Consider the following 27,672-nt stretch of genomic DNA (forward strand, 5'->3'; position numbering starts at 1 on the left):
ATTGGTTATAGTAGAAAGAGCACTGGATATGCAGTTAATAAACCAGCTCTAGACTTGATTCTGACATTAATAAACTTTAGGTGACCTTGAGCAATTGAGCAATTAAGGCCTGAATTTCTGTATCTGGAAAATATGTAAGCTTGACTAGATTATCTCCAAGATTCCTTTTCCTAGATTTCCTAAACTGAAATTATAAGCAAGCCTGAATTTAAAGCTTCTTCAATCATCTGTTGATACTTCCACCAGTCTTAAAGAGAAAAAAAAGAATGAAATGTCTCCACCCTTTGGCTACATATGTTAATGTCTCTAAGGAAAATCCACTGCACTAGCCCAGTGATTCTCAGAGTGTGGTCCCAACACCAGCAGTATCAGCATCATCTGGTCTTACAAGAAATGCAAAATTCTCAGACCTTATCCCAGATTTACTGAATCAGAAGCTCTGTGGCTGGGGCACCAGCCATCTGTAGCTTAGCAAGCCCTCCAGGTGATTTGGTAAATTTCAAAACAAATGCTCTAGCCCTAACAGGAGTTACGAAAAATAGACGTTCATCATGCCTAACATTTTTTCTGAAAAGGAGAAGACAGATGAGGTTTGCCTTTCTCCCTACTAGAAAAGCCAGGTTTATAGTTTTTCTGGGATTAAAAAAAAAATTCAGTGAAGTGTCATATATGTGCACTCCGTGAAGCCCCATTACATTATACTTCTCCCCATTTCAGTTCTATGAGAGAGAAAAAATTTTCAGGTACTATGTTAATTTTCATGAGATTCTGAAACCATTAACTATTTTTTTCTCTTTTTCAAATTTTTTCACTTTTTTTTCCTCTTCCTACTCTTCCTTCCCTTAAAACTGTTAACTAAGGTGAAACCACAAAAATTAAACTTTTAGAAACATGCCCAGTCCCAGAGTAGGACACAGAACAACTTGAGAGATTTTGGAAGTAACGACATTTTTTTTTTTTCCCCCTAGAGATAGGGTCTGGCTCTGTCACCCAGGATGTGGTGCAGTGGTGTGACCATAGTACCCTGTAACCTTAAATTCCTAGGCTCAAGTCATCCCCCTTGCCTCAGCCTCTCAAGCAGTTAGGACTAGAGGCATGTGCTACCATGCCCAGACCCTAAATAATTTTTAAAATAAATAAAAGCTAATTTTATTCAGATGTCACCAAGACTCACTCTAGAACACCACTGTGAATGGGAAGAAGGATTTCATGTGTATTCAATAATTAATTCAAGACAAAATTACCTGTAGTGGGCCTGGAAAACAGCTCAGGGTGTGTGAAGCCCAATTATGAGGAGTGAAACTCATGATGGTCTGAAGTATGTCTTTACACCAAGTTCCCTGAATTGAATCAGAGCCTGTAAAAAAATCTAAACATAAACAAATAGATGTAATCCAGATATAAGTGATTATGTCCACAATTCATAAAAGATTATAGCAAAAATAATAATTAAGTACACTGAGAATTTCACTGTAGTGCATTCATTGCTTAACTAGTTATATCCAGCTTAGAACCTAAATTTGCTTAGTTTCTGAGTGATCTGGATGATCACATTAGAAAATATGAGAACAATTTATGAAAAGATGACAAAAGACATTTGGAATCTCTTTTTTTGAAGTTACAGAGTACCAGTGATAATGGTACAGGTCCACCACTACTGTTGATTTATTTTGACACTGATTTAGTAGTACTTTATTTGGCCAAGGGAACAGAATAAAGAAAGATGTCTTTTTTGGAGAGTGAAATAATTACATAATGCATGTATAAATCTCAGAATTGAAGAGGATTCTTTAGATAAAACAACATAATTTACATAAACGTATTTGAGGTTGCTAAAATCAATAACTATCTCTTTAAAACATCAGTTCTAAAGTGTGGTCTTCAGACCTCTGAGGGATTCCCCAGTAGCCCTTCAAAGATTCAGTGAGGTCAAATAATAATAAAAAGATATCACTGGCTTTTTTACTAGATATGAGCACTGACGGTGAAAAAGCAATGGTGGTAAAACTGCTGGTCCTAAGCACAAATCAAACAGTGGTGCCAAACTAGATGAAAAGGCTTTGTATTCTCCACCACATGCACTCAGTGAAAGAAAAGTGCCAGTGTCAATCTCGACACTTATTTTTAATATCATATTTAACAAAATGGGAAGCATATGCCTAGTGTTCCAAAGTTTGATGGGTGTCTTGAGGAAAAACACTTGTGTGACTGACTACTGAGTTAAATCAGCTGCATTTTTTTTTTTTGAATTCCAATTTTACTTGAAAGAATGTCTGACAGAAAACTATAGTTAGCTAGACTTAAGTATTTAGCAGACATTTTCTTGAAAATTAACAAAATGAGCTTGTCACTTCAAGGAAAACAAATGATAGTAACTTCTACCAATGATAAAATTTGACCTTTTAAGTAAAAATGGAAATTTTGGAAAACATGTATCTACCACCATGACATGACAGCATTCTAAAACTTAGATTTTTCTAATAAACTTTGCAATGATATTAACAAATGTAATTTTCTGATACTGTATGATAAAATGTCAACATTTGCTAATCTACGTAACTCAGTGAACCAATATTTTCAAAATGAATAACTCATGAAGTTACAAAACATGCACGGATTTAAAAATCCACTAAATGTACAAAACGGATGTTCAGATTACAATGTAACAAAGTACGTGAAGTTCACTGATAGGGTTTTGGATTCCACATTGCAACTAACCTTTAAGCAACTATCATTTTTCCATGTGATGTCAAAGAACGTTCACAACGATCTGAAAAGGCTATTAAAATACTCCTCTCTTTCTAACCTCATCTGTGTGAGGCCACATTTTTTACTCACTTCAACTAAAACTTCAATGGATTAAATGTCTAAGCAGATGAGAATTCAAACTATGTCTTCCTTTACATCAGGTATTAGAGAAGCAAAAATGTAAAACAATGGTATCTCTTCTCACTAAAGTTTTGCTTTACAAAATATACTTTTTTTCATAACATCATATGCTAACATGTAATGTTTATTATTACTATTTAAAAACAAATTAATAAATATTTTTAAACTTTATTTTACTATCTAATAGAATAAATATCCATAGATATAATCCATATAAACAGAAACTCTTCGGGAATTTCAATTTTAAGAGTGTAAAGCAGTCTTGAGACCAAAAAGCTTAAAGAATTACTACTTTAAAATTATGGAAGATAACTGAAAACTGATGCTCAACCCAGTTACTAACAGAATGATGTTACACAAAAGAGCTTCCATAAATGAATGAAATAGTGAAGATATCAAAACAACTGGCTTTTTTTGAACAAATGAAAAGTATCTTTTTAGTATGTTATACCCATAGTAATTAGTAGAATCATGGCACACTTTAATTCATCTGTTTTTGTTTGTTTGTAGTCACATAGTCACCGTACCTGTTACATGAGTTGCTCTAGCCAAGGTCAATATCAAGGCTCGGTTCAGTTCTTCAGATTCTGCTGAGAGCACTGTTTTGGGATCACTAAGGAAGCGTGTAAACTGCGGTTGTACCTCTGAGCTACCTAATGCTGTTATAAGCCTGAGAGCAGTGCTCTCGACACTGAAAAGTGGGAGAAAAAAAAGAAATGTAGAAAAATTTCAGAATTATAGAATTAAATCTAATTCTAAGGTTAATTACAATGGAAAAACATGCAATCTATATGACTATCCCTTCTTTAATTAAAAAAACACTTCTGTGTGAGAATAAATGTTGCTTAATTTGTTTAAAAAACCTAATGTGTCCAATTTTATAGTGAAAATCTTGACATTTTTACACATTTAAAAAAGATGACTTGTCACCTATAGAAATAAAAAATTTCACCTGGAGATACTGCATTTCAAAAATTATATTTTTCTATCTAAAATACATTTTAATTTAAAGCAAAATCAACGTGACATGATACTTTAACCATAATCTGAAGTATACTTAAAAACAGCATTCTAAAGGGCTAAGTTACAACATAATAATAAATACCCTGAAAGTACTAATTCTCAGTCCAAAGATCCTGAAGCAAGGACTCAACTATCTTAATCAGTTTCTATTTAAAAAGCTGGACTCTGCTCCTATACTGGAAACAAAATACTTTAGAAGCAGATAAGTTTTATGACAGATGAATTAAAAAAACAAAAACCTATAAGGCAAAGGATTAAGAACCTCATCTCCAAGAAAGTTTCTAGTAAATCTTAAGGAAAGATGGTCTTCAATGAGCTCACCAAAGATGGAGCTGGTTCTGGTTTGTTTGTGCAACTGCAGCCAAAGTATGAAGATGACTCAGGAGCTGAACTCGGTAATGAGGCTGAATATGATGCATCCGGTAGCTAAACATCTCAAGGAGTGTATGTAAGATCCCCCATGCATGTGATTTGAAAACAGTTGGCAAAAGCTGACCTGGAGGAAAAAGACAATTTAAGGTACCAATTAGTAAAGGTTATGCATTAAAAGATAGTTGAAGAAAGTCACATTGAGTAAAATATAAAGATTTGATTGCGAAAATACACACGCACACACATATATATTCTCCACATTTTCTTATTTTCTACTTTAACAGTAAGGAAAAATTCAGATCCTAACTACGATATCAATTATTTTTTCCTGGGACTTGGCAAGTGATAATCATGTTTATCTGGAAAAACAAAATGAGACAAGATACGAAAAAGCATTAATCTTCTCAATTCTGGTATCTTTTATTTTTAGACAGTTAATGTTCCATACCTTTTGAAGTATGAGGTTCACTTTTTAATACAAAAAACTGTACTACACCTGCCCTTGTTTCCTCCTACCCCCAAGAAAGTTTTATTCAACAATCAGTTATCTAGGAAGACTTACTATGGTTAAAATTAAAACTATGCTGTATTCATGAAAAGCTGGAATTATGATGAATCAGAAAAACACTTCTATATTAGAAAGTATCTATTATTTTAGAACTACATAATAAATAACAGACATTATAATGTATTTTCTGCAATCTAAGAAAATTCCTTCTTTACTGCCAGTCAGCCTTTTGTATGCACTGGAGGACAGCATTACTGCCTCAGGCAGAATCCATTTGCATGAGGACAGGGACCATGTCTACCCTGCTCACCACATCCCAGGCACCTAGCACATTAACCTTTTCTTACCACTTTACTTAAAAATGCAACAAACCCCCCTTTCCACCCTCAAACTTCCTATTCCTTTTTGCTTTATTTTTCTCTATAACATGTATCACCTGACATATTATATATTTCATTTATTTAACGTCCCCCTCCATAAGCTCCATCATGGTGGTGACTTGTTCTCTGCTGTGTCCCCGGAACTAGAAAAGTACCTTTAGAGTTAATGAATGGATTAATAGTTATAAACACCAGAAAGTCCTGTCTTACTGATAAATCCTTTGATGCCCAAAGACTCTATTTCCATATAGACCAATAAACGACTGTAAGTTTCCACTAGGGCTGGAGCCAAGGCCACACTGGACTTTGCATGAGCAAGTTTTATCACCCTGGTTGCAATGCTGTGAATAAGGCTGAGGAGAAAAAAAGGGAAGAAAATAAAAATCCATATTTTTGACATAAACATAGGCGCTACTCTACTTAGAAGTAACTTAGTATAATATGAACTTAAATGATTCAAATGAAGTTGATTCATTTAATGTGTTTAAACTGTGCAGGACACTTGGTAAGGATGCACTGCACAACCTGAGACTCATTCCGATTTCCATGGTGCTTTCAATATGCACACGGATCCCCCTGCTCATGGGAAAACAAACTTCGGGTTCAACTTATAAGAGCAAGCTTGAGAGATTTTGGTTACTCAAATGATGCATCAAAATACATTTGGGAAATTAAATAACTTCTGTCATAGATTTACTTTAATACATCACAGCTAAGACCCAAATGTTAGGTTCTAATGGGGCTTTGCTCAAATCTGTTATACATGCAAGTGAAGCACATGTGTAATTCTATCACAACGGTTACCATTTGAAAAAGAGCATAGCTCTATCAGAACTGATGCTCCACTTGGAGGCCCACAGACAAATTCTCTTTGGCCTATACGGTGGTTGTTTTAAATTTGAGCCAATACTTAAAGGTTGAAAGACTAGTAATAAAAAATCTGGATTTCTAGCCCTTCTCAAAAATGTTGGAAGCTCTAGCTACACTAGTCCTCCTTCTTAACTATCTACAAAAAACGAAAAAAAAAAGTGCAAAAAATTTTTATAATGCTTATCTCTCATGGAGAGATTATGACAATTACTTTCTTTGGGTTTATCCTAGAATTCCTATAATAAAAAATATTTACTTTTGTAATACAATAAAGCTATTTTTTTTCCCTAAATGTACCTGACTATGAAAAATTACACACATAAAACCATGAAATAAAGGTTTATACTATACTCGTATCAATTCCCGGACATGGAATCAAATTAATAAAAAGAACATACCTCATTTTGGCATGAACTGTCAGTGAATCCAGGAGGTTCATAGGTAAGGGGGTAATAGATCCTGAAGCCATACAGTTTGTTCCAGGGAGAGGTATCCTCATAATTCCATTTCCATAAATAGTTTCTACCAGAGCTCCCATGGGTAATGTAAAACATTCTGAATTTGTAGAGTATGCATTACACAATAGAGCAATCTTATAGTCATTCATCTGTAAACTTTTATTTCTCAGACTCTGCTGCAGGAACCTAAAAATTCATGTTCCATTAAAAAGAAAAAATGAAAATTACTTCCATAATGTTAATTTGTATTTTTTTTAAAGTTCAATTTTATGCAATTATTTATTAATGCTATCTTTGTTCCTATACGTATTCGAGTTTCTGTGTGAAACGTAGAGTGGGAATACACATAGAAGTTGGGGTAGTGTTTCAGAAGAAAAATAATTTTAAATAAACAATTAATGGGTATCTGTTAAGTATGCACTACATATACAGCCACCATATTAGGCTAAGTTTCAGAGACTGAAGAAATAACTCACAAGTCTATGAACCAGGTTTCTACTTATTATCTGTCTGTATAAACACAACAATGACTTCATTACAGATATCACTTTGAAAAGGTGGTTAAGGGGTATCTCATAAAATGAAAATCAAATGAAATATCAAGTCTGACTCCCCTGCCATATCCTATGAAGAGATGTGGCAGTCCTTTTCAGAAGTTCTAGGTGGGAAGTTAGGCTATTCCTAGCACCCTTGACTACAATACAATACAATACTATCTAAGAATGGTATCTTCTTTGAGTCATCACAACTTTGGAAGAGATATTAAGGGGCATGCCAGCCAGATCAGCTCAATCAATCCTGGCAGCCCACAGATGAATATCTCAGTCAGCTCATGCTCAAGTTCCAAGCACTTGAGAAATTCTGAAACATTTTTACATTTATAAAACTTGATATGCTTTCATTATATTAATAACTTTAAAGTATAACATATACAACTGAAGATCAGCCTTGAAAAATTCTTTTAAAAAATTTATACATAAAAGCAAGACTAATCTTGTAGCTGTTTCCTGATATAGGTGCTGGTCAGATTCTCTTGCTATGACATATATCTCAAGTATTTGCCCTTACGTATAGTGGTTATGGGGAGATTTTCAAATTTCACACAAACACAGAGATCAATATTAGCCTACAATCCGCTATTAAACAAGAAAAATAAGTATCAAGCAACAAATAACTTACTCATGGTGAAGTCTTAAGGAATGAGGTATTGGAATCTGTAGCTTGGAGTTGTCATTTTGAGCTTTTCTATTGAGATGAATCCAAATACAAGTCATTGCAAAGGCATGGGTTGACTGGGGTTTGTTAATATCAGGAACTGGAATATACTGAAAAATAACAATTTGAAAAATAACACAATAGAAGAAAGAGAAGAATTACATAATTATGTGTATTTTAGTAATCAATTTCTAACATAACTCTTTTTAGCATATCATATCTTACTTTAGCCCCGATAATTCAATAATACAAATCAGAAGGTCTAACAGCCATAAAATTTTGAAATTATTACAAGATACTTTATTTGGTATATGTTTTTACTTAAAGTAACACAAATTCACAGGTGCTTTGTCAAGCTTTTCCTACTATTGCAGAGCATTCTCAAATAAAAATAATTTTTTAATTTTTACTTTTAAAAAATTAAAACACATCATCATGAAATCTTACTAAATGTGATAAATGTAACTAAAAACAAGACTTTCTAAAAGTCTCATAATAATTTTTAAGAACATATAAAAATCTAAGAAATATGCAAACTAAATGATTATCATTAAACATATTGACTATTAATGGGTAAAATGATATGGGTGTCTGGGATTTGCTTGAAAATTGCCCAACTTTAACAAAAAAGATAAAGAGGACAAAGATGAAACAAGAGTATTTCTTGATGATGGCTATAATATGGTGGGGTTACAGCTAGTGCATGGTGGGGTTACTGTAACTCCACCATGTTATATCCATCATCAAGAAATACTCTTGTTTCATCTTAAAATTTTCTGGGCAGATCACCTAAGGTCAGGAGTTCAAGACCAGCCTGGCCAACACAGCGAAACCCTGTCTCTACTAAAAATACAAAAATTAATTGGGCATGGTGGCATGCGCCTGTAATCCCAGCTACTCGGGAGGTTGAGGCAGGAGAATTACTTGAACCCAGGAGGTGGAGGTTGCAGTGAGCCGAGATCACGCCACTGCATACCAGCCTGGGTGCAAGAGTGAAACTCCGTCTCAACAACAACAATTCATAATAAAATATTTCTAGAAAATGGCAATCATCAAAATACATCACATTTTACTCAAATATCTTACATGATAAAACACCCAGGGGACATACTGAGGCTCAACTGCCAAAGAAAAAATAGCTATTAATAGAGACTGTTATCTGGCCATTCAATGATGTATATAGATTAAAACAGTTTTCGTCATTTCTAAAACTGCAGACCTACCTAGAATGTAGAGAAAGAGCTTGCTACACCTAATACTCAATTGTGATTTAGCATAAACTTTAGAAATACACAAAATCACACTAAAATCCTTAAACATAAATTAGACATAATTTACTCATCACACTGTTATGAACAGTTACTCAGTGAAGCTTACTTCTTTTTCTGGGTATAGCAAGTCGAAGAGCTTCATCACGGGGAGAAAATCAGCTAGTGCATTTTTCTGAATACTTCCAGAAATGAATTGCAGGAGAACCCACATAAGATGATCTCTGCCTTTAATCAGTCCTCGCCCTGCTAACTATAAAAGATGTTTAAATATACATGTATACACTGCTACTTAAAGAGATGAATACAGGAAGTTTTGTTGTTGTTGTTGTTGTTAAGGAGAAACCCTGGTTCTTGCTCTCAGAAAGTCAGCATCTAACTTTGGCACTTAGTAATTACTTAGTCTCAATTCAAGATACACCATGCAAAACCTGCTAAATTATTTTAGTATTATATGTATGCTTATTTCCTGCTCCCCAAAACAACTATGCATATAAAAAATGCAGTTTTAGAACATAGTCAAGTTGATCATGTGTGCATGAGAATCAAGTTTAATATGGGATAATTCTTATTTTAAAAATCTCATCAAAACCTGGGGAATACTCTATCATACCAAAAGGATTTTTTTTTAATTTGAAATTATCATGGACTGGTTATTATAAAATGCTTCCTGGTTTTCTGTACGTTTTGTTTCTTATTTATTTATTTATATCTTTTTAGATTAAGGATAGAGATGGGGTCTTGCCGTGTTGCCCAGGCTGGTCTCCAACTCCTGAACTTAAGCGTTCCACTGGCCTCCGCCTCCCAAAGTGCTGGGATTACAGGAGTGAGCCACCCGCCTCGCCCCCGGCCGGTTTTCTGTACATTAAACAGAAACTAATGGTGGTTTCTGGGAGAAGGTGGTTAAAAGGATTTTAACAATATTTACGAAAAATTTTCCCCAAGATAATCCATGCTGTGGAGATGTTATATAAAACATTTGTTTTATTCCCATTCAATATGTCTAAAATTTTTGACAAAAAACGACTTTTCCCACAAACTTAAGTCTTCCACTTGTCTCCCTTTTTCGGATTCATCATCCTCCCTTCTATTCATTCCCAGAGTAGGAACCACTGAGCAAGCCTAGACTCCTGCTACTCCCTCTATTCACTGTCAGTCACCTAGTTCTATTCCACTTCAGTATCCCCCATCTCTGGCTCCTCCTTTCTGTCCTGGTTTAGGCCTTTAGCACCTAGCCCACTGCAGTATCTCTCACTGATTTCCTTGCCTCTGGCTTTGTACCTGTCCATCGCTACACTGCCTACTTTCTCCATGTGGACATTAGCATTTTTCCAACTTGCATATGATGATGCCATTCTCCTCTGCATTGCCTCCAAAACAAAATCTAAACTCCTTAGAACAGGCACATGGTCATTTAAAGTTCTCTATGTCTGCTCTTGCTTTCCCGCCTTCCTTATCTCACCAACCATTTCCCCTTTATATTTTTATTTCCAGTTCTCACACATCTCTATCCCTTTCTAAATGATGGCCTTATAGGTAGGAAACACTTTTCTTTTTCTCTTAGCAAGTTTCTATTTGTCCTTCAGGTGTTAGCTTAAAGATCTCTTTGATACAGCCATCCCTGATATCTCTGATAGAGACTATTTCTTTTGTTTTTTGTTTTTTTTGACACGGAGTCTTGCTCTGTCGCCAAGGCTGGAGTGCAGTGGTGTGATCTCGGCTCACTGCAACCTTAGGGACTATTCCCTTCTATTTGTATTGCAGGAAAATGTGCTTTCATTATAATAACTATTAAGATATAATCATACTGTTTGTGTGTTGTGTGTATATACAAAATATCTCCTCCTTTAGTGAGGTGCTTCTTGAGGATATTACAGTGCCTTTTCATCTTGTATCCGCTGGTGCCTGCACTGGGAATACATAGGATGAATGACTGAATCCTGTTTTTACAGTGACAAGAAAGTAAAAAGTTAAGAAACTATAAAAGCAGTGAACAGGACAGAAATTAGGGCTCAGAACTTCTGCAAGTTCTAAAATCACTAGGGAATGCCCATAGCAGTCTAAAATCCAGTAATTAACAGGTGAAGTCACTCCGACCAAAAGATTTAGTACATACCTTCTGATGAAGAGAAAGCACCATATGTGGAAAACTTGCAAACTGGAAAAGCACAAAGAAAATGAGCTGACTTGAGAGATGTTGCCACAGGAGTTGGCTTGTTCCCCCATCGTCAAACTTCTCCTCGGTCTCAGATCGCTCCATGGCATAAACAACCAGATCCACCAACTGGTCCTCCAGCACAGGGCAGCGCTGCTTGTGCTGTAGGGCAGAGATTAAATACAGTATTCCAAAAGCCTCTCGGTTAGTTTCAGAAGTTACCAGTTAATGAGCATTAATTGTAACAAGAGGCTGAGAAGCATGGAATGAAGTTGAACTTAAGAAGTTAAGGTTAGATTTAGTCTATTAAAGCTGCATCATGTTCTATTATCATACAGGATAAGTTTCAAGAAAAAATTTTCTTAGTTTTCCTACAAAACAGACTTCCCATTAACTTTTGACTTCCACTATGGACATTATTCTTTCAATTTGACAAAGGGCAATGCATCGTAGAAAATTCTGTTATTTATCCTTTGGAAAAAGATAACATTTTAAAGGGCATATGAAACAGGGATAGCAGTATTAATTTTGCAATCTAAGTCAAAAGATGAAAACTCTGGATTTACAGGGAGCAAATATTGTGACAGAACAAATAAAGCAGGTATGTGAATCTCTTTATTTTAAAGTAACTCCTATAAGTTTACACTAACTTTATATACAGAGGTATATCTAAATAGCTACCAAATTATTCAACATCTGTTTTCAATGTGTGGTATTGGTCCAGACACTGAAATGGAAACTTCTTCCACAAGGGGAAAAAAATTGATCTCTGTTCTTCCTTCTTGGAAGCCAAACATAATGCAGCTTTAATTTTAAATTAGACCACTTTAAAATCTAAAACAAGAAAAAGAATTCAGTTTAAACACTAAAAATGAGAATGCAGCTTCCCTTTCTAGAGGCAAAAAGATCTGTGCTTTTAAAAGTGATTTAAAAACTATACTTTTACCAAAAGAAATATATTAAGCCATGTTTAAGCCATTTTCATATTTCCTTTATAAATATGTCATATGACTTAGTAGCAGGCAGTTGGAAGCCCTTCTAGTGAATACAATTACTAATACAGATCTTTCCCCCTAAACTTTAGGTGTGATTATCAGTCTTTTGCCATGAAAAAGGGATATGATTTTTTCAAATTTAGGGAAAAAATGCAAAATGGGGACAAATTTGGAAATAAACAAGACATAATGAATAGCATCCCCTCTTTTGCATGCTCTTTGCCAGCTCCAAACTTGTAAAGCTCCAATATAGCTGCAGTTTCTTAAAGCATGCAAATAAAACAAACATCTATCCAAATGATAAGCATCAATGGTTGTTTCATATTTTTTCCAAAAACACAATGCCATGACCACAGTTCAACCACATTACAGGTTTACAAATAGCAATATTAACACCACCAGTTGAGACTACAATACTTTTCCTCCAAATGTAATTATCATTATGAAGCAGAGCAAAGTGCAACAGACAACACTACAGACTATTTCTTAAATCAGCATGCAAAACTACTGTGTACAGGGCTTGAAATTCACTAGTTCTGCCAACCACCAACAACCTAAGAAATGTGTCAGACAACACAAATTTAGAGTGAGATCATTCAAAGTATACAGAGTCAGAAAAAATTGTGAAAAGAAGTAAAGCCAGGATTTCCAGTAGGAATTTTTCACTAGTGATGGGAATTTGCTTCCAGTTTGGAAACTGACCAATTTGTCATCTATTTCTCCATCCATAATGGTCTTCCATCAATCTGCTTTAGGAAAAAAGAGCAAACTAAATAAAATTGGTTTTTAGCACCTGAGTCATTTTGGAGTTTCCCTTTTTAGTATTAGCTATTTAAGAAAAAAACTGGATTTTCACCTACATATTTTTAGGCATGTAGTGACTGTCATACAGTTAATGATTTTAAAAGGAAAGCAAAAATACTACGATTTTGACAAAGCAAGAACTAGGAAATTTACAGTTAAAGCTGATGTTCTTTCAACACGTGCCGTGACCCTTAACTTTTCTGTCAAAAATTAAGTCAGTCAGGAATCTCTACAGTATCTAATGTTCCAGTACCTGAATATAGCAGAAGAGCTCTCAGGATTAACTATAAATTTCCCAGGTGGTTTTAGTTAAAGCCAAGGATATTTCTCAAATCAAGTTTAAAGACAGCTTAAATATGTTGCTTTATCTGCAAATTTTGGTAATATCAAAAAAAAAAAAAAAATCTGAGCTACAAAATGATCTGTACTGCTACTTCAGAATAATAAACTGCTTTAGTTTTCAATTATTTAAAGACAGGCACATTAAAATTAAGACTCTCTACTACATAGCAGATGGTTTTACAAAGTGGAACAACCATTTGTAAAGCAGTTTCAGAATCTATGAATAAAAGTTAACTGTCAATCACTAGGCTAAGATTATTTCATAAGCCAATGGATGCTATGCCTGTAACTGTTCACATCTTGTTTTGTGAAAGCTTTGGTGAATTTAAGTCTTCAAAACACTGACATATAAAGTTAAATTTGTTAGTGTACATCATAACTATATGCCTACTTAGTTAAAACCTGTTTTAAGACTATTTAAATTCAATATTTTAACAATTCTATTTCTACCTAGTAGCCCAAACTATACTGAAACTTCATTTAAAATTTTCAGCTTTGATAAAAGCTAAAAATCAGGCAAATGACATTAATAGAAACATTAATATTAACCCTTGACCTATGCCCGATTCCTTCCCAGCACTATTTCAAATGGCAAATGATAGCACTTTTCAGTCTTAGCATCTCATATCCTATATTGAGTAGTACTTGACACTTTTCATGTACAGTTCTCATAATGCTTTTGCAGCAAAATTTTAACATACTGTACTTAGGTGAGCTTAAATTAATTTTAAATTATTTCAGTGATGTAAATCAATTTTAAAATAGTATCTATTCAGGCGAAGTTGGGAACAAAAATTCCTTTCAATGTCATTTTCTCTTTCAAAATCATATTCACTGCTTTAACCGAGAAAGTTATTAATAATCAGAATAATTTCAAAGAGAAACTTACTGATTAACATAAGATCAAATGAATGATGAATACTTCACTGTCTCATAATAGCCAAGGTTGATATACCATCATGTAAGAGCCTGAGGAGTGTATCTGTTTTACAGTGCTTTTATTTGGCAGAAAGAATACAAACTTGTGTAAGCACATAAAAAACAAGACTTTTCCACTGTGAGTTGAAGTCTAACGCTCCATCTTGCCAGTCACGGAACTGGGCTATTTATGACTTGCTGAATGTAACCAATAATAGCATAAAATACAACCCAATTCCTACTGGAAAATGTAATGTGAACAGCTCTTAAGGTTTCAAAAGCTATGAGTAAATTATCACATTGCTAGAGAAAGGACAAGAAAGTATAGTGTAGGATGCAGTTCTGTAATGATAAAAGATGTAATACGATGATTTGGTTATCTTTAATCATATGCTTCTTATCCTGTGTGTTCTCGTTTTCTAGTCTACTTTCCAGTAGGTAAAAATATCATGTCAACTGAGCATATTATCTTCTATCTACACAACCCTTAACTAAAGAGTTTTCTATGAAAACGATTACTGATGAATTGTGAATTTTTGACAATGTTTACACTACAGTGGTACCAATACTAATAATGTTCTGTCAGCATTTCCATTATAAACTTTATTTTTTATGGATTTATGTCTTAGTCATAAACTTTTTAGGTTGAAACTTATTATCAAAATGATCAGATCAGAAATACTCTCAACTGTTTCGTCAATTTCTAGTTTGAGAAGAGCTGCCCACCCCCAAAAGAAAAAAGCTTAGGATAGCTAAGGATATCTGGGGGAAGGTATTTGCAGCTCAAATGACCATGGGTACATTTATCCACCAAACTGCAAAAAAATTGAGTCAAGTATGACTTAAGGTTCACTGTAAAAATTACTTTTAAAACATAGCATAAAGCATTCTTTCAAAGTTAACTGAATACTTACCTCTAATTCAATGAAAGTTGATCAGAATTAATGACTTGGTATTTAAGATGTTAAATTGACAGATTATATGAGGTAACTGTCAGATACTCTAGTGTGAAGCAGTTTCAGTTTCACATGTACAAAAGCTTGTCCAAACAAGGAAACTTGGCAAATTTTTCAGAAGAAAAACTTAAAATAATAAAAGAGATACTGCTACTAGGGTGAGGTTTGGCATGCAAAGTTTCAACACTGAGCAAGTTTTATGGCCAAGCTATATGTCCTTAAAAATAGGGCTTTATAAATGGAAGCACTGGCACAACCTTCACTATAGTATTGCAAACAGTAACGCTATTTTATATAACCTAGACAAGAACGTCTTTTTAAAATCAAAAAGCTGGTCTATTTTAATATGTTGGGCTCAAAAATTTTTAACAAAAATAATTGGAACCACTATTTTGTTTAAAATATCAAAGGTGAAAAGTCCTGGAACAGACTTGGGACTGTATAAGAGTTTGATTTATAAAGTTTGGCCATAGTGTTTTTCTCCCACCGCAGGTGAGCGTCAGTTGAGAGGAGCTCACTCTAGGAGGAAGGCACTTTTGGCAAAGACTGACAAAGAAGGGTGTTTGTCAAGCAGGTGTGGGGTCACCTAAGAGTCTGACATTTCTTAGTCAATCCCCATGTTTCCAAAAAAGCCTTTCCTGTATAAAGTTTACCACTCCAACTTTTAAAAGCAGCATATCTCTATTAAAGTGCCTTTTTTCTCTTTTTTGTGTTGTTTTTGTTTTTGTTTTAAGGCAAAGCAACGTAAGTATTTCTGTTGTTGTTATTTTTCTTTATTTGTTTTAGTAGTCTGGAAAGATAAAGGCCACCATAAATCTTTCCATCTCTGAAAATTCCACCAGGCTAGCTTTAGCCCTGAAGTAGGAAAAAGTAAATGGAGTGGGAAGGAAAAATAAATCATCAAAAAGTGACAGGCTTCACTGAGTGCCAGGTGTTGTCTCTTTGTTACCAAAAAAAAAAAAAAAAAAAAAGAAAAAAGAAAAAAAAAGAATATTAAAAAAAACAAACACCAAAAAAACAAAAACAAAAACAATCCACCAAAAATAACTCTCATATCCCAAGAAGAAATCATTTTTTAGTGGCCTTGGTCTCAGCATGGTCCTGCCAATTTCAAGCCCCGACCATACACGTATTCTCTAAATGGAATCAGTGGCTACAAAGCGGCCAGCGTATCGTTAGTCACAATACAACAGTAAGGTTGTGAACATACCTGAGCAATGTTCAAGGTCTAGAGCATTGGAGGATGGGCAGGACAAGACAGGACAGAACAAAAATAAAGGAAGAAAAAAAGAAAAGACAAAACAGTGACTATGAGGCCAGCCTCAAGGAACCCAGAGTCAGCACAAACCCTCCCACATGTTAAACCACCAAAAACAAGCAAACACACACCAAAAAAAAAAAAAAAAAAAAAAGTCAGCAAGAAGGCCACGCTGAAGATACCAAGGGTTATATAAAAACAGACACCCAAACAACAAAAAAAAGTCAAAAATTATGGTTAAGTCATGTGTAGGTTTCTCTGGCAAAAGGTATACTTGAAACTGGCCTTATAGAAAAAAAAGCAATGCAAAATAAACCAACTTTAAAAATTTTTCTTTTTAGATTTAAACATTCTTAAAGTAATATATAAATGGTAGGAATAATACATTGTTTAAAAAACTATGTATATTTTTGAAAGTCACTAAGTAGTTTTTAACTGTTTTGCTCAGTTAGCTATAGCAAAGAAAAGAGAAAAGAATAGTGCAGATTCTATGCAGAATTTACTAGGTTTCCAGCATAGTACAGTACCTGCTTATTTAAACCTAGCATATTGCAGACCATATCCCTGGAATAAGGCTGCTCCAATACATATCTCAACAAAGCAGTCTGTGGTTCAAAGAGATCCTTTAAAGAAAATAAGAAAATAATTGCTTCAAGATCAATGTCAACATTAATCCAAATTATTAGAAATGAGATTTTAAAATCCTCTAAAGGCACTCGTTACCTTCACAGAGTAGGCAGTATCTAGTGGGAAAAAAATCATAGGATTTTAGTGCTTACAGGTCATCTGTTCCCACCCCTCATTTGCCTCATTTGACACCTGAGATGAAGCGGTTTGCCCCAAGGTCATACAGAGGGTAACAATAAAGATAATACTAGAACCAGACCTTCCAATCCCCCTTCCCCAGTGTACTTTCCACTATACTTTCCCTGAAAACGCAGAAGGTTTAAATTTTTTAAATTTTAGCATCTCACTAATGTCAATTTATATAGATTTTGTCCTAGGTGATCATGTTTCCTAGACATAAAGAAGCATCATTAATAATATCTTTGCTTCCTTTCTGTTAAAACTTAACAAGTCAATTTTCTAGAAGTCTTTCTAGGCATGTAAGTATACAATTTCTGACAGTCAAATTCAGTTTATAATAAATAGTACTAGGCCAGGCATAGTGGCTCATGCCTGTAATCCCAGCACTTTGGGAGGCCGAGTTGGGAAGATCTCTTGAGCCCATGAGTTTGAGGCCAGCCTGGGCAATATGGCAAAACCCCATCTCTACAAAAAATACAAAAAAATAGCCAGGCATGATGGCATATGCCTGTAGCCTCAGCTACTCAGGAGGCTGAGGTGGGGAAGGTCACCTGAGTCCCAGAGGTCGAGGGTGTGGTGAGCTGTGATCATACCACTATACTCCAGCCTGGGTGACAGAGTGAGAGCCTGACTTAAGAAACAAATAATCAAACAAAAAACAATACTAGAAAGCGACATTAAAAACAAAATCTTTTTCAGAGTTTTCCAAATGACAGGCTGAATATTTATTCAATGTCTTGAATATAGACCAATCAATTCCCTACTTTCCTAATAAGATTCAAAAAACAGCTTTTTAGCTTAAAGCATATCAACTTTTTGAGAAGTAGATGAAACAGCAATAAGCCTATTTATATTGTTAATTTTGCCTGCCCATACTTAAAAGATATTAATTTAAAAATATTAATTTATGTTTATTAAATAGATTAATTTAGAAGGATTTCATTCTAGTTTATTTTAACTCTTCCATGATGCTAGATGGTTTCTAAGTCATCTAATGGCTTTCTAGAGCACATCGTTTTCATTTCTATGTTGCTGGGGACATAACATTTGGATAGAGTTAATGAAAGTTTTTCTTCTTACAAACCTCAAGCACTGCTTGCATAAGGTTAGCTGGATGTTTTTAAATGTCCCCTTAGGTGGATGGACAGATAGAAAGAAAAAAAAAATCACTTTATATACCTATTTTTAAGATAATCTTTAAAAGACTATGCTATTGTAACTATGATGTAAAAACCTTAGAAACTGTTATGGCATTACATTTCTTTTTTTTTTTTTTTCTTTTAAATTCATTTCTATCAGCCTGTAATCCCTCTCTATTCACCCCATCTACCGGAATGTCTTTGTTTACTGTTTCTTTCTTCATTTTAACAGTATGTCTGGGAAAGGGGTCGAGTACATAAACATTCACTTCAATGTGCTAATTTTAAAGAATTCCTGAGGCATTTTAAAACAGAATAACCAAAGTAACTGTTTTACGAAGACGTTCTTATAGCAAGAGTTGACAATGTAGATATAGTTGTAAAAAGAGCAACTAGGCCCAAAAAATTATCAGTCCAGTCAGCAAGACTGCTCACTAATGCAACAATTTAGAAGGACTGGTGTCCCTTAAAGGGTATATCAAAATTTCAGTGATTCGAAAAAGCATACCCTCTTCCCTTTAGGGTCAAACTTAGAAATGTGACTTCAAATATAGTCACATTAGTCTTAAGTATCATTGTAATGAAGTAATTTTCTGTTCAGAAATGTAATCTAAGAAGAATGAAGACAGTTTCTAAATACTGTTTTACAAGTGTAAACAAAAACACTATTTCCAAATTTGGAAGGACAAATAACTTGATAGCACAGGTGTTAAGAGTGTAGATTCTGGAATTAGACTGAGTTCACATTTAAAAGCTCTACCACTTTTAAAATGTGGGGACTTAATCAAGGAATCAATTTAAAATTTCAGTTTCCCACCTCCAAATACCTTGCCAGAGGTGGACCACTGGGGCATAAACACCCACAATAGCATCAACCACAGGGTATATTTGGATACTAGAATAACATGATAAACTATAAGCTACCTTTCATTAAATATTTACTTCTTCAGATTATGAAGCAACAATTTAGCATCACACATAATCTAGGCTGAAGACTGTCAGATGGACTAAAAGTGTCATTATATTTAGTAACATACCTTATCATATGGCAAAAGGCCTTTCAAAGGAAAACGAAGAGTTGCAGGATCCAGTTTCCATGAATTACAAATGGCACCCGAGTTATTTACAACTGGCAGAAGACTACAGCGACCTGGACGTATCACAAAAATGTTTTTAAGTAAATGTGAACACAGCAGTACTTCATTCACTTCATAAATATTTAATGAACATATATGCTGAAATAGGCATTGGTTTGGTTTAAAAATGGCTTATAAAAATGTTTCCGTGAGACTGAAGTTTGGGAATTTTATTTTTAGTTCAGATAGTTGAAGATCAATTTGCACAGGCTTTCCAAAGTTGAAAATGTTGCATTTTGTCTAAATGTCTAGGGCAGAGATCAGCCAACTATAATCCATGGGCCAAATCCAGCCTGGCACCTGTTTTTATAAAGTTTCATTGGAACACAACTGCCTTTGCAGTCCAATGGCAGAGCTGAGTATTTGGAACAGATTCTGTAGCCTACGAAGCTTAAAATATTTACTAAAAGGCCCTTTACAGGAAAAAGTTTAAGACCGCTAGTTCAGTGTCAACATGATTAAACTTTATGCAGGATATTCCTAGAGGCCTTACATGTCACATATGACTATCAGCTCATACATCCAACTGCCTAACAAATATTGTCACTTGGATGTCCTACAAGCACCTCAAACTTAACATGTCTCAAATCATCATCCTTCTCCAACCTACTTTGCTTCCATAATTCACTACATGATATCAATATCCACTCAGTTACAAAAGCTAGAAATCTGATAATTATCTGTCTAGTGTCTATTTAGATTATTTTTGTATTTTCAGTATCTAGAATAGCACCTGGCTCATAGGAAGAACTCAATATTTGATCACTGAATAAACAATGGTCTATATTTCCACACAGTTCTGAGGTCACCATGATTTCTAGAAATAATTCAAGAGGATATGTGGGCACTGCAAAAATTGCCAAATCACATGGTTATTTTTAAAAGAAAGTTCAGAGACTCTAACAAAACATGGGAAAATGGAAAATTAGATGAAAGGAAGAGCAAAAGTGGGAATTAGAATGGGCTGAGTGAGCTTGACACCTTCACGTTCTATAGCCACAGAGGGACAGGTCTGTTGAGCCTTCCAGTTGCCTAGAAATTCCATGGTGCTTTACTAGCTGTATTAAAATGTCTTTCTAATCACCAAGAAACTCACTTCTAGAATGGTTTTAAATGAAGATGAAACCCATTCCAGAGAGTTTCTTTTTCCTCCCTGTATTTGGCACACAAAGTAAGTGAAAACAAGTGAAAGACATTGTATTAAGCTCTTAGAGAGTCACCAATATGACAAGTCACCAAGGCACATATTAAGAGACCATCCCTCAGCTTTGTTCAATAGTAAGATTACTAAAAATCAGGTACTATTTGGTATATTTAAAATTATAATCCTACCACAAATGGAGTTTATCCTTGCTGTGGGCCTGAAGGTATCCACAAAGTCTGATACTAGGTTTCCAAGTAACTGAAGAGAGAAAGAAAGAGGGAAGTCAAGTAAATAAGTACAAAAGGGAAATTGAGACTGCCCCTGAAATATCGTGAACATTTACATAAAATGAGACAATATATGTAAAGATTTAGTACAATGCCCTGGCACATGATAATTGTTTAAAGGTTAGCTCCCTTTTGCTTCCTTCTAAAAAAATCACTCACCAGTTCATCTGTCCCTGAATTAAACCAAGTCACACCACCATATCCTTAGCTATTTGATGAAGCTGAGCATATTTTATCACATGACATATAAATTGTCTCAATGGAAATGCAGAGAAATGAAAGAAATACATCATGATTAAAAATATACATATTATCTAAGGATAAAGTCATCATTAAAAGAATAAGCACACAAAAATAAGATTAATATAACTGTTTTTGACAAAATATCCTTTTCCGTGTGTGAGACGGGGTCTCATTCTGTTGCCGAAGCTGGAGTATAGCTCACTGCAGCCTCAAACTCCTGGTTTCAAGTAATCCTCCTGCCTCAGCTCCTGAGTAGCTGGGGCTATAGGCACGTGCTACTATGCCTGGCTAATATGTGTGTGTGTGTTTTAATGTTTTGTAGAGACAGAGTCTTGTTATGTTACCCAGGTTGGTCTTGAACTCTTGTCCTCAAATCATCTTCCCACCTTTGCCTCCCAAAGTGCTGTGAGCCACCAAACCCAGCCGAAAATTTATATTAAAAATTCGGGAAATATAAAATTTACCCAGTGTGGAAGTTTGCCTTCAGGATACAGTTTCCTGATCTCAGTGACTGCAAAATAGGCTGGTAATAAGCAGGCATTTCTTTCCAAGATATATGCTATAACCTAAGAAAAATAAAAACGCCACATCATTCTTGACTAGTCCCACATATAAGCTCTTTATTTTATTTATTATCATTATTTATTTTATTTTTTTGAGACAGGGTCTTGCTCTGTTGCCCAGGCTTTGAGTGCAGTGGCACAATCATGGCTCACTACCATCCTCGACCTCTGGGGCTCCAGTGGTGTTCCCACCTCAGCCTCCAGAGTAGCTGGGACTACAGGTGTATGCCAGCAGGCCCGGCTAACTTTCTAATTTTTTGTAAAGACAATGGGCTTAAATGAGCCTCCCGCCTTGGCCTCCCAAAGCATTGGGATTACAGACATGGGCCACTGAATCTGGTCCATGTGAGCCTTTTAAATATAACAATGATAATGACAATAAAAAAAGATATTAAAAAGTAGAGATGTTACTTTCTGGAGAGATGCTGGTCAAAGGACAAAATTTCAGTTTGACAAGAGGAATAAGTTCAAGAGACCTATTGGACATTACGGTGACTATGGTTAATAACAATATAACGTATACTTCAAAATTGCTAAGAGAGATTTTAAGTGTTATCATTAAAAAAATAAGTATAATATATACATACACACACAGACAACTGCTACTTGTCGATTAAAATAAAATGTAGAGATAGTATTTATTGGATTTATTGGGTTTCAACTGTAGCATAAAAGAATACATTTATATGTAAAAAATATCTAAAAATAAAGATTAATAAACAACGGAATACATTGTTCAATGTTAGTAAATAACCTTGCACATGCTTTAAATATTGGCACACTTAAACAGGAGAGCAACAGACCAACGTAACAATTCTTGCAATACTAGTTACAAAGTACAAAGATCTTTTAAGTGGTCCACATGCTGAGGTCTTGTAATGGTTTAAGCTATTTTAATTTCTATTTCATTGTTTTTGTAATTTAAAACCATGAATTAAAATTTAAAATGTCCTTTTGAAATATAAAGGAACCAGCATCTTTTAAAACAGAAGTGATTTTTTTTTTGTAGAAGAAATAGAGCATCTCACAAAATACCATAAGTATTAAAAGCACAGACCTAAACAAAGCTAGACTTTTTTGAGGTTGTGATCATGAATTTCAGATATGTCTAAATTACCTCTCTTGCTGCCAGAAGCTGCTGTACAACAGCAGAGCTCACTGTATTAGGAATTGTCAAAATCTTCTCCAAAATCACTTTTAAGAGATCTCGAACACCCTGATATAAGAAAAAAGACATGGGTTAAAATTAAGTAGTGTCTACTGTGTTAGCTAAAACATCCAAAGGTTTCAGGGTTATATATTCCTTCCAGGTCACACCTTTAAATTTTCTGAATCCTAGTTACTATCTAAGTCCCTAACATTAACTCAAGAGAAGAGTCATGTTCCCAAACAGAATTCTAAAGACTGTCTTACAATACAATGAGTAAAAAAAAGTCATTATACAGTTTGCCAAGCTTTTTTGGCCCTCATAACAATAGAAGGGTTTCCACTGTTACAAGGGTCAAACACCTTAATTTATACATACAGACAGAAACACATTTTAACAAGACTTGAAAGCACTCTGAAAACTTGAGTAACAGTATCAAACTTTTTGGTAGACGACTCTTTCTGCTCACTCCCTTTTGTGCTGGGATTATAGGTGTGAGCCACTGTGACTGGCCTCTTTTCCCTTCTCATCCACCACATACCTTAATCTCTCAAGGATATCCAAGGCTATTCTGTTAATCATTTCCACATACCTAATACTAGTTACATTATTTGATATATAAAGAAGAAATTTCATTCAACATGCATTTATTGACTATGAACTAGGTAACCAAGCTTGCAAAAGACAGAACATATACATAAAAGAACAATTATGAAGTACCATACAAATAAGAAGGCAAAAATTGCATAAGTCCGAGTAAAGAGAAAATAATTAGCAAAAGCTTCTTAGAGTTAACTGTGTGATAAATCATGACTTAAACTAATAATTATCTGTTAGGTCATTATCTGGTAAGTCATTTCAGATTAGAGAAAATGCAGAAATAAAGCACAGGGTGAGACACTAGTAGTTCTTGGGAAAAGGACAATGACAAAAGTCTCCTTTTCATTAAGATACAGAATGGCTTTTGTAGCTATGGAGTCCCTAAGCCGTTTCATGAGACAAAACTAGAGAGTGTACGTTGTTTTTGGTCAAGAGCCCAAAGTGCTGAAGATATTAGTTGAGATAAGACTCACGTCCAAGGGAGGTGAAGCAGGTCTTGCTCCCTTCATCAGTGATGCCTACCATCCCTTCTCAGTTCAACACACCCCTGCTCTGTGCTTTCATTTGAAGGGATCATAACACTTGCAGCATGAAGGAACATGGATTCTGCTTTGTGACTTCCCTACTCTTCATAAAAATGTATCAGCTACCTGTATTTATAAGAATGTTGGGAGGGGAGTAGAGGAGCCATGGGAACAACTGAGTAATTTTAAATCTCTTCAGGAAATATACCACAAGAAATAGACAGATTTTGTAAATGCTTCCACATCATGTCTCTCACCTGAAAGTAGGATATGCACACTGAAAAATCAATCATATCTGAAAACAATCACTTTTTATAATGAGAAAAATATACCTTGTAATCCACTCCCCCAATTATTTTCCGAACCAGTTTAAATGTTAAGGCCCAAAGCTGTGTTCTTTCCCACTCAAGAGTGTCAGAGTTTATCAGGGATTCACAAACCAGCCTATAAAAAAAGAAACAGCCATTCCAGTTATAAGACAGAATTTTCCAAGTTCTCTAATAGCCACCGATATGGTTTGGCTGTGTCCTCACACAAATCTCATCTTGAATTGAAGTTCCCATAATTTCCATGTGTCATGAGTAAAACCACTTAAATCATGGGGGACAGTTTCCCCGATCCTGTTCTCATGATAGTGAGTTAGTTCTCACAAGATCTAACGGTTTCAAATGGGGATTCCCCCTTCGTTGGGCACTCATTCTCTCTCCCGCCGCCCTGTGTGATGAGGTGCCTTTTGCCACGATTCTAAGTTTCCTGAGGCCTCCCTAGCCATGCCGAACTGTGAGTCAATTAAACTTCTTTCCTTTATAAATTACCCAGTCTCAGGTATGTCTCTGTTAGCAGCATGAGACAGACTAATATAGCCATAGTCTATGGACTGTATTATATTTATCCTCTCAAATATCTTTCATAAAAGTGCATTATTACTAAGTACACTTATAAATATGTATAGCATTTTACATTCTTTACTTGTATGAAAGATCAAAAACAAATTAAGAATGAAATAATTTTCACTATGTTATATTTTACTAGAAAGAAGTGTATCTGGAGCCTTCGGTTACATGTTTACCATCTATCACCTTGTGGTACACTGGATTTTTCCAAGAGGGTGGCAACAAGATTTTTGACCCCACATCTTCTTCTGAAATGTGACACTAACATTTCTCCCAAGGAGAGGTAGGGGGAAAGTCTATGTTCTCACTCCTTAGATGTGGGCAGACCTAAGACTATGGCCGAAAGGATGCAGTATGACTTCTAAGACAAGGTGACACAATTTCTGTCTAGCCCTCTCTTGCACACTTGCTGTTAGGCTCCACCATGAGGTGAGAAAGTTCAGGCCACAAGGCGAGGGCCTGTGGAGGTTCTGGCTAATAATCCCAGCTGAGGTTCCAGATGACAGCCAGGAACCAACCACCAGATATCTGAGTGGGGAAGCTTTTGCCATGCTCCAGCCCCAGCTACATCGATCATTAATCATTAAGACCTTGAGGAAAAAGTGCCTCCTAAGCCCAGTCAACCACCAAAACCATGAATAATTTTAAAACCTGAGTATTATTGTTTTAAGCCATGAGGTGTTGAGGTTATGCAGCAAAAATGAAGTGTTACAAACTAATCAAAGAGATTAATCTCAGCACCTGGGCAGAAACATCTGATTTTGAGCCTAGAAGCATTATATAATTCAAAGATTATGACTCCTAAAAACTAAAACCTGAGGTATTATATAAAGGATTACTTGATGAACCTCACTTTCTTCTTCATTCTCTTATCTTTTCACAACAACAACCTCAACCAATTTCCAATCACATATAGAAAAGAAAATTCTTCAGATTGCTCATACCCATTAATCGTACCTGGGTGGAAGGAGACCAGTCTCAACTGCCATTGCTAAGCAGTCATAAAGAAAAGAAATTCTTTTAGGACTATGCTGACCATGAATAAACTTAACAATCCACTGGATACACTGTTCATGAGACTCCTGGAAAATCAGAGAATGATTTTATTTGGGGTCTAAAGTTACATTTTTATAACAAATAGCTAATACTACAACTGGAAGTATACCAATACTATGAATGAAATACTTCACTATGAGCATCTGTGGATGAAAATAATTTTTTAAAAAAGGAAAATTAAAATGTTCAGATTTAATATTTGTCACATTAAGCTTAAAATTTTCCAATTATATAGATAAAATGCTACCTTTTTATTACATGGGACCTTCAAAAGTATTAATTAACTAACATATCAATGGTCAATAGAAAACTCTTAACACAGATCATTGTAAGGCATTGTAAACATTGCCCTTTATGGCATATATAAATATTACTGTCACTGGGGGTGAAATTCGTTATGGATCAGTATGTATCAGCCTTATGAGAATTAGGTGTGAATCTAATCCCTAAGAGCCTAAAGAAGAGCCCATTATGAATCTAATGACATGTCACATTTCTAGACTTGCAAAACTTTAAATATGATGTCAAATGTTGTGCTGTATCAAAGTTTATCTTCTAGGATATCTCCAAAAAGAGCCTATAATGTTCTGCTTCTCTCCATGACCACTGTTCTCATACATACTTCTATTGTGGCACATATAACAATGATTTGGAAATACCTATTTTCTTCCTGGTTTCTCCATTAGAGGGCCACATCATAATTTATAAAGTGTTTAATGAATTTTTTTTAAAAATTTTGGAAAGATGTTCAACATCACTGAGAAATGCAAAATAAAATTATACTGAGATAAAATTTCTCATGTTTTTGATCAGCAAAGATCAAAAAGCGTAACACTCTATTGTGAGGTTATAATAAAAAGATACTCTCAAACACTGCTGGTGGAAGTATAAACTAGTATAACCCTTCTGGAAAATTTAATAATTTCTATAAAACTTACAAACCAGTAAGGCTTTTGACTCAGCAATACTATTTCTAGGAATTTATCCTATTTTTCAGGCATAATATTATTCATCACAGCACTGGTTAAATGAGAAAAAGGTAAGAAGAAACTTAAGAGTCAGTAGAAGATTGGTTAAAAGGAGGAAGGTACAGCCATACAATGGAATATTACGTTGCTATTTAAAAAGCAAGTAAGAAAGGAAGGAACAAGTAACTCTTGCACTGATAGGGAATTACCTTTAGATTATTATTAGGAGAAAAAAAGTGCTAATTAATTAACAGTATACATGGTATATGATCATGCTATAAAAGTGTTTCTATATGCATAAAATACTTCTAGAAGAAAACATAACTTGAGGATATTGGCTACAGACAGAAAAAAGAACAGATAAAAGAGAAAGAGACTAGTTATTGGATCCACCCTTTTTATACCTGTGCATTTTGAACCATATGAATGTATTACCTACTGGAAAATAATTAAACAAAAGGTTAACACATGACTGTATTAGCATTATATGATCCATGTCTGGAGTGGCAAATCTTATCACCAGTGGCTGACACACAGTTCTCATTTCCCTACCCCTAATACACCATGAGAAGGTAAGGCACTACTGGAATGTGAGCTCTTCCAGGATGACACATTTTGTCTTTTTCACGGATACATTTTCTGGTAGCTGTTCTTTGTTACTTTTACAGTTTGTTTCCTCATTTTTACTATAATATCTTCCTATCGTTATTATAGAATCTTGGTATTCCTATTGTAGCATCTTTGTATCAATGCT

General features: G+C 34.8%; 1 protein-coding gene across 2 annotated transcripts in view; it reads right to left on the reverse strand.

The window, feature by feature from the left end:
* Positions 1 to 27,672, reverse strand: part of MED23 (mediator complex subunit 23) — a 41,787-nt gene that overhangs the window by 12,874 nt on the left and 1,241 nt on the right. Inside the window, exons 4-19 of one of the 2 annotated variants that reach the window (XM_008007031.3) lie at positions 25,852 to 25,976; positions 24,334 to 24,445; positions 22,848 to 22,946; positions 21,632 to 21,733; positions 20,826 to 20,895; positions 19,395 to 19,507; positions 16,939 to 17,034; positions 16,364 to 16,381; positions 11,100 to 11,300; positions 9,093 to 9,236; positions 7,680 to 7,825; positions 6,441 to 6,686; positions 5,383 to 5,525; positions 4,234 to 4,408; positions 3,417 to 3,580; positions 1,245 to 1,369 (exon numbers count right to left, since the gene is read on the reverse strand). In XM_008007031.3, the coding sequence (XP_008005222.1) occupies positions 1,245 to 1,369; positions 3,417 to 3,580; positions 4,234 to 4,408; positions 5,383 to 5,525; positions 6,441 to 6,686; positions 7,680 to 7,825; positions 9,093 to 9,236; positions 11,100 to 11,300; positions 16,364 to 16,381; positions 16,939 to 17,034; positions 19,395 to 19,507; positions 20,826 to 20,895; positions 21,632 to 21,733; positions 22,848 to 22,946; positions 24,334 to 24,445; positions 25,852 to 25,976 (2,079 nt within the window). The remainder of the gene's footprint in view (positions 1 to 1,244; positions 1,370 to 3,416; positions 3,581 to 4,233; positions 4,409 to 5,382; positions 5,526 to 6,440; positions 6,687 to 7,679; positions 7,826 to 9,092; positions 9,237 to 11,099; positions 11,301 to 16,363; positions 16,382 to 16,938; positions 17,035 to 19,394; positions 19,508 to 20,825; positions 20,896 to 21,631; positions 21,734 to 22,847; positions 22,947 to 24,333; positions 24,446 to 25,851; positions 25,977 to 27,672) is intronic. The other variant, XM_008007032.3, reaches the window with a different exon arrangement.

This window comes from Chlorocebus sabaeus, chromosome 13 (genome assembly GCF_047675955.1).
Source record: "Chlorocebus sabaeus isolate Y175 chromosome 13, mChlSab1.0.hap1, whole genome shotgun sequence".
In the NCBI taxonomy this organism is placed as follows: domain Eukaryota; kingdom Metazoa; phylum Chordata; class Mammalia; order Primates; family Cercopithecidae; genus Chlorocebus; species Chlorocebus sabaeus.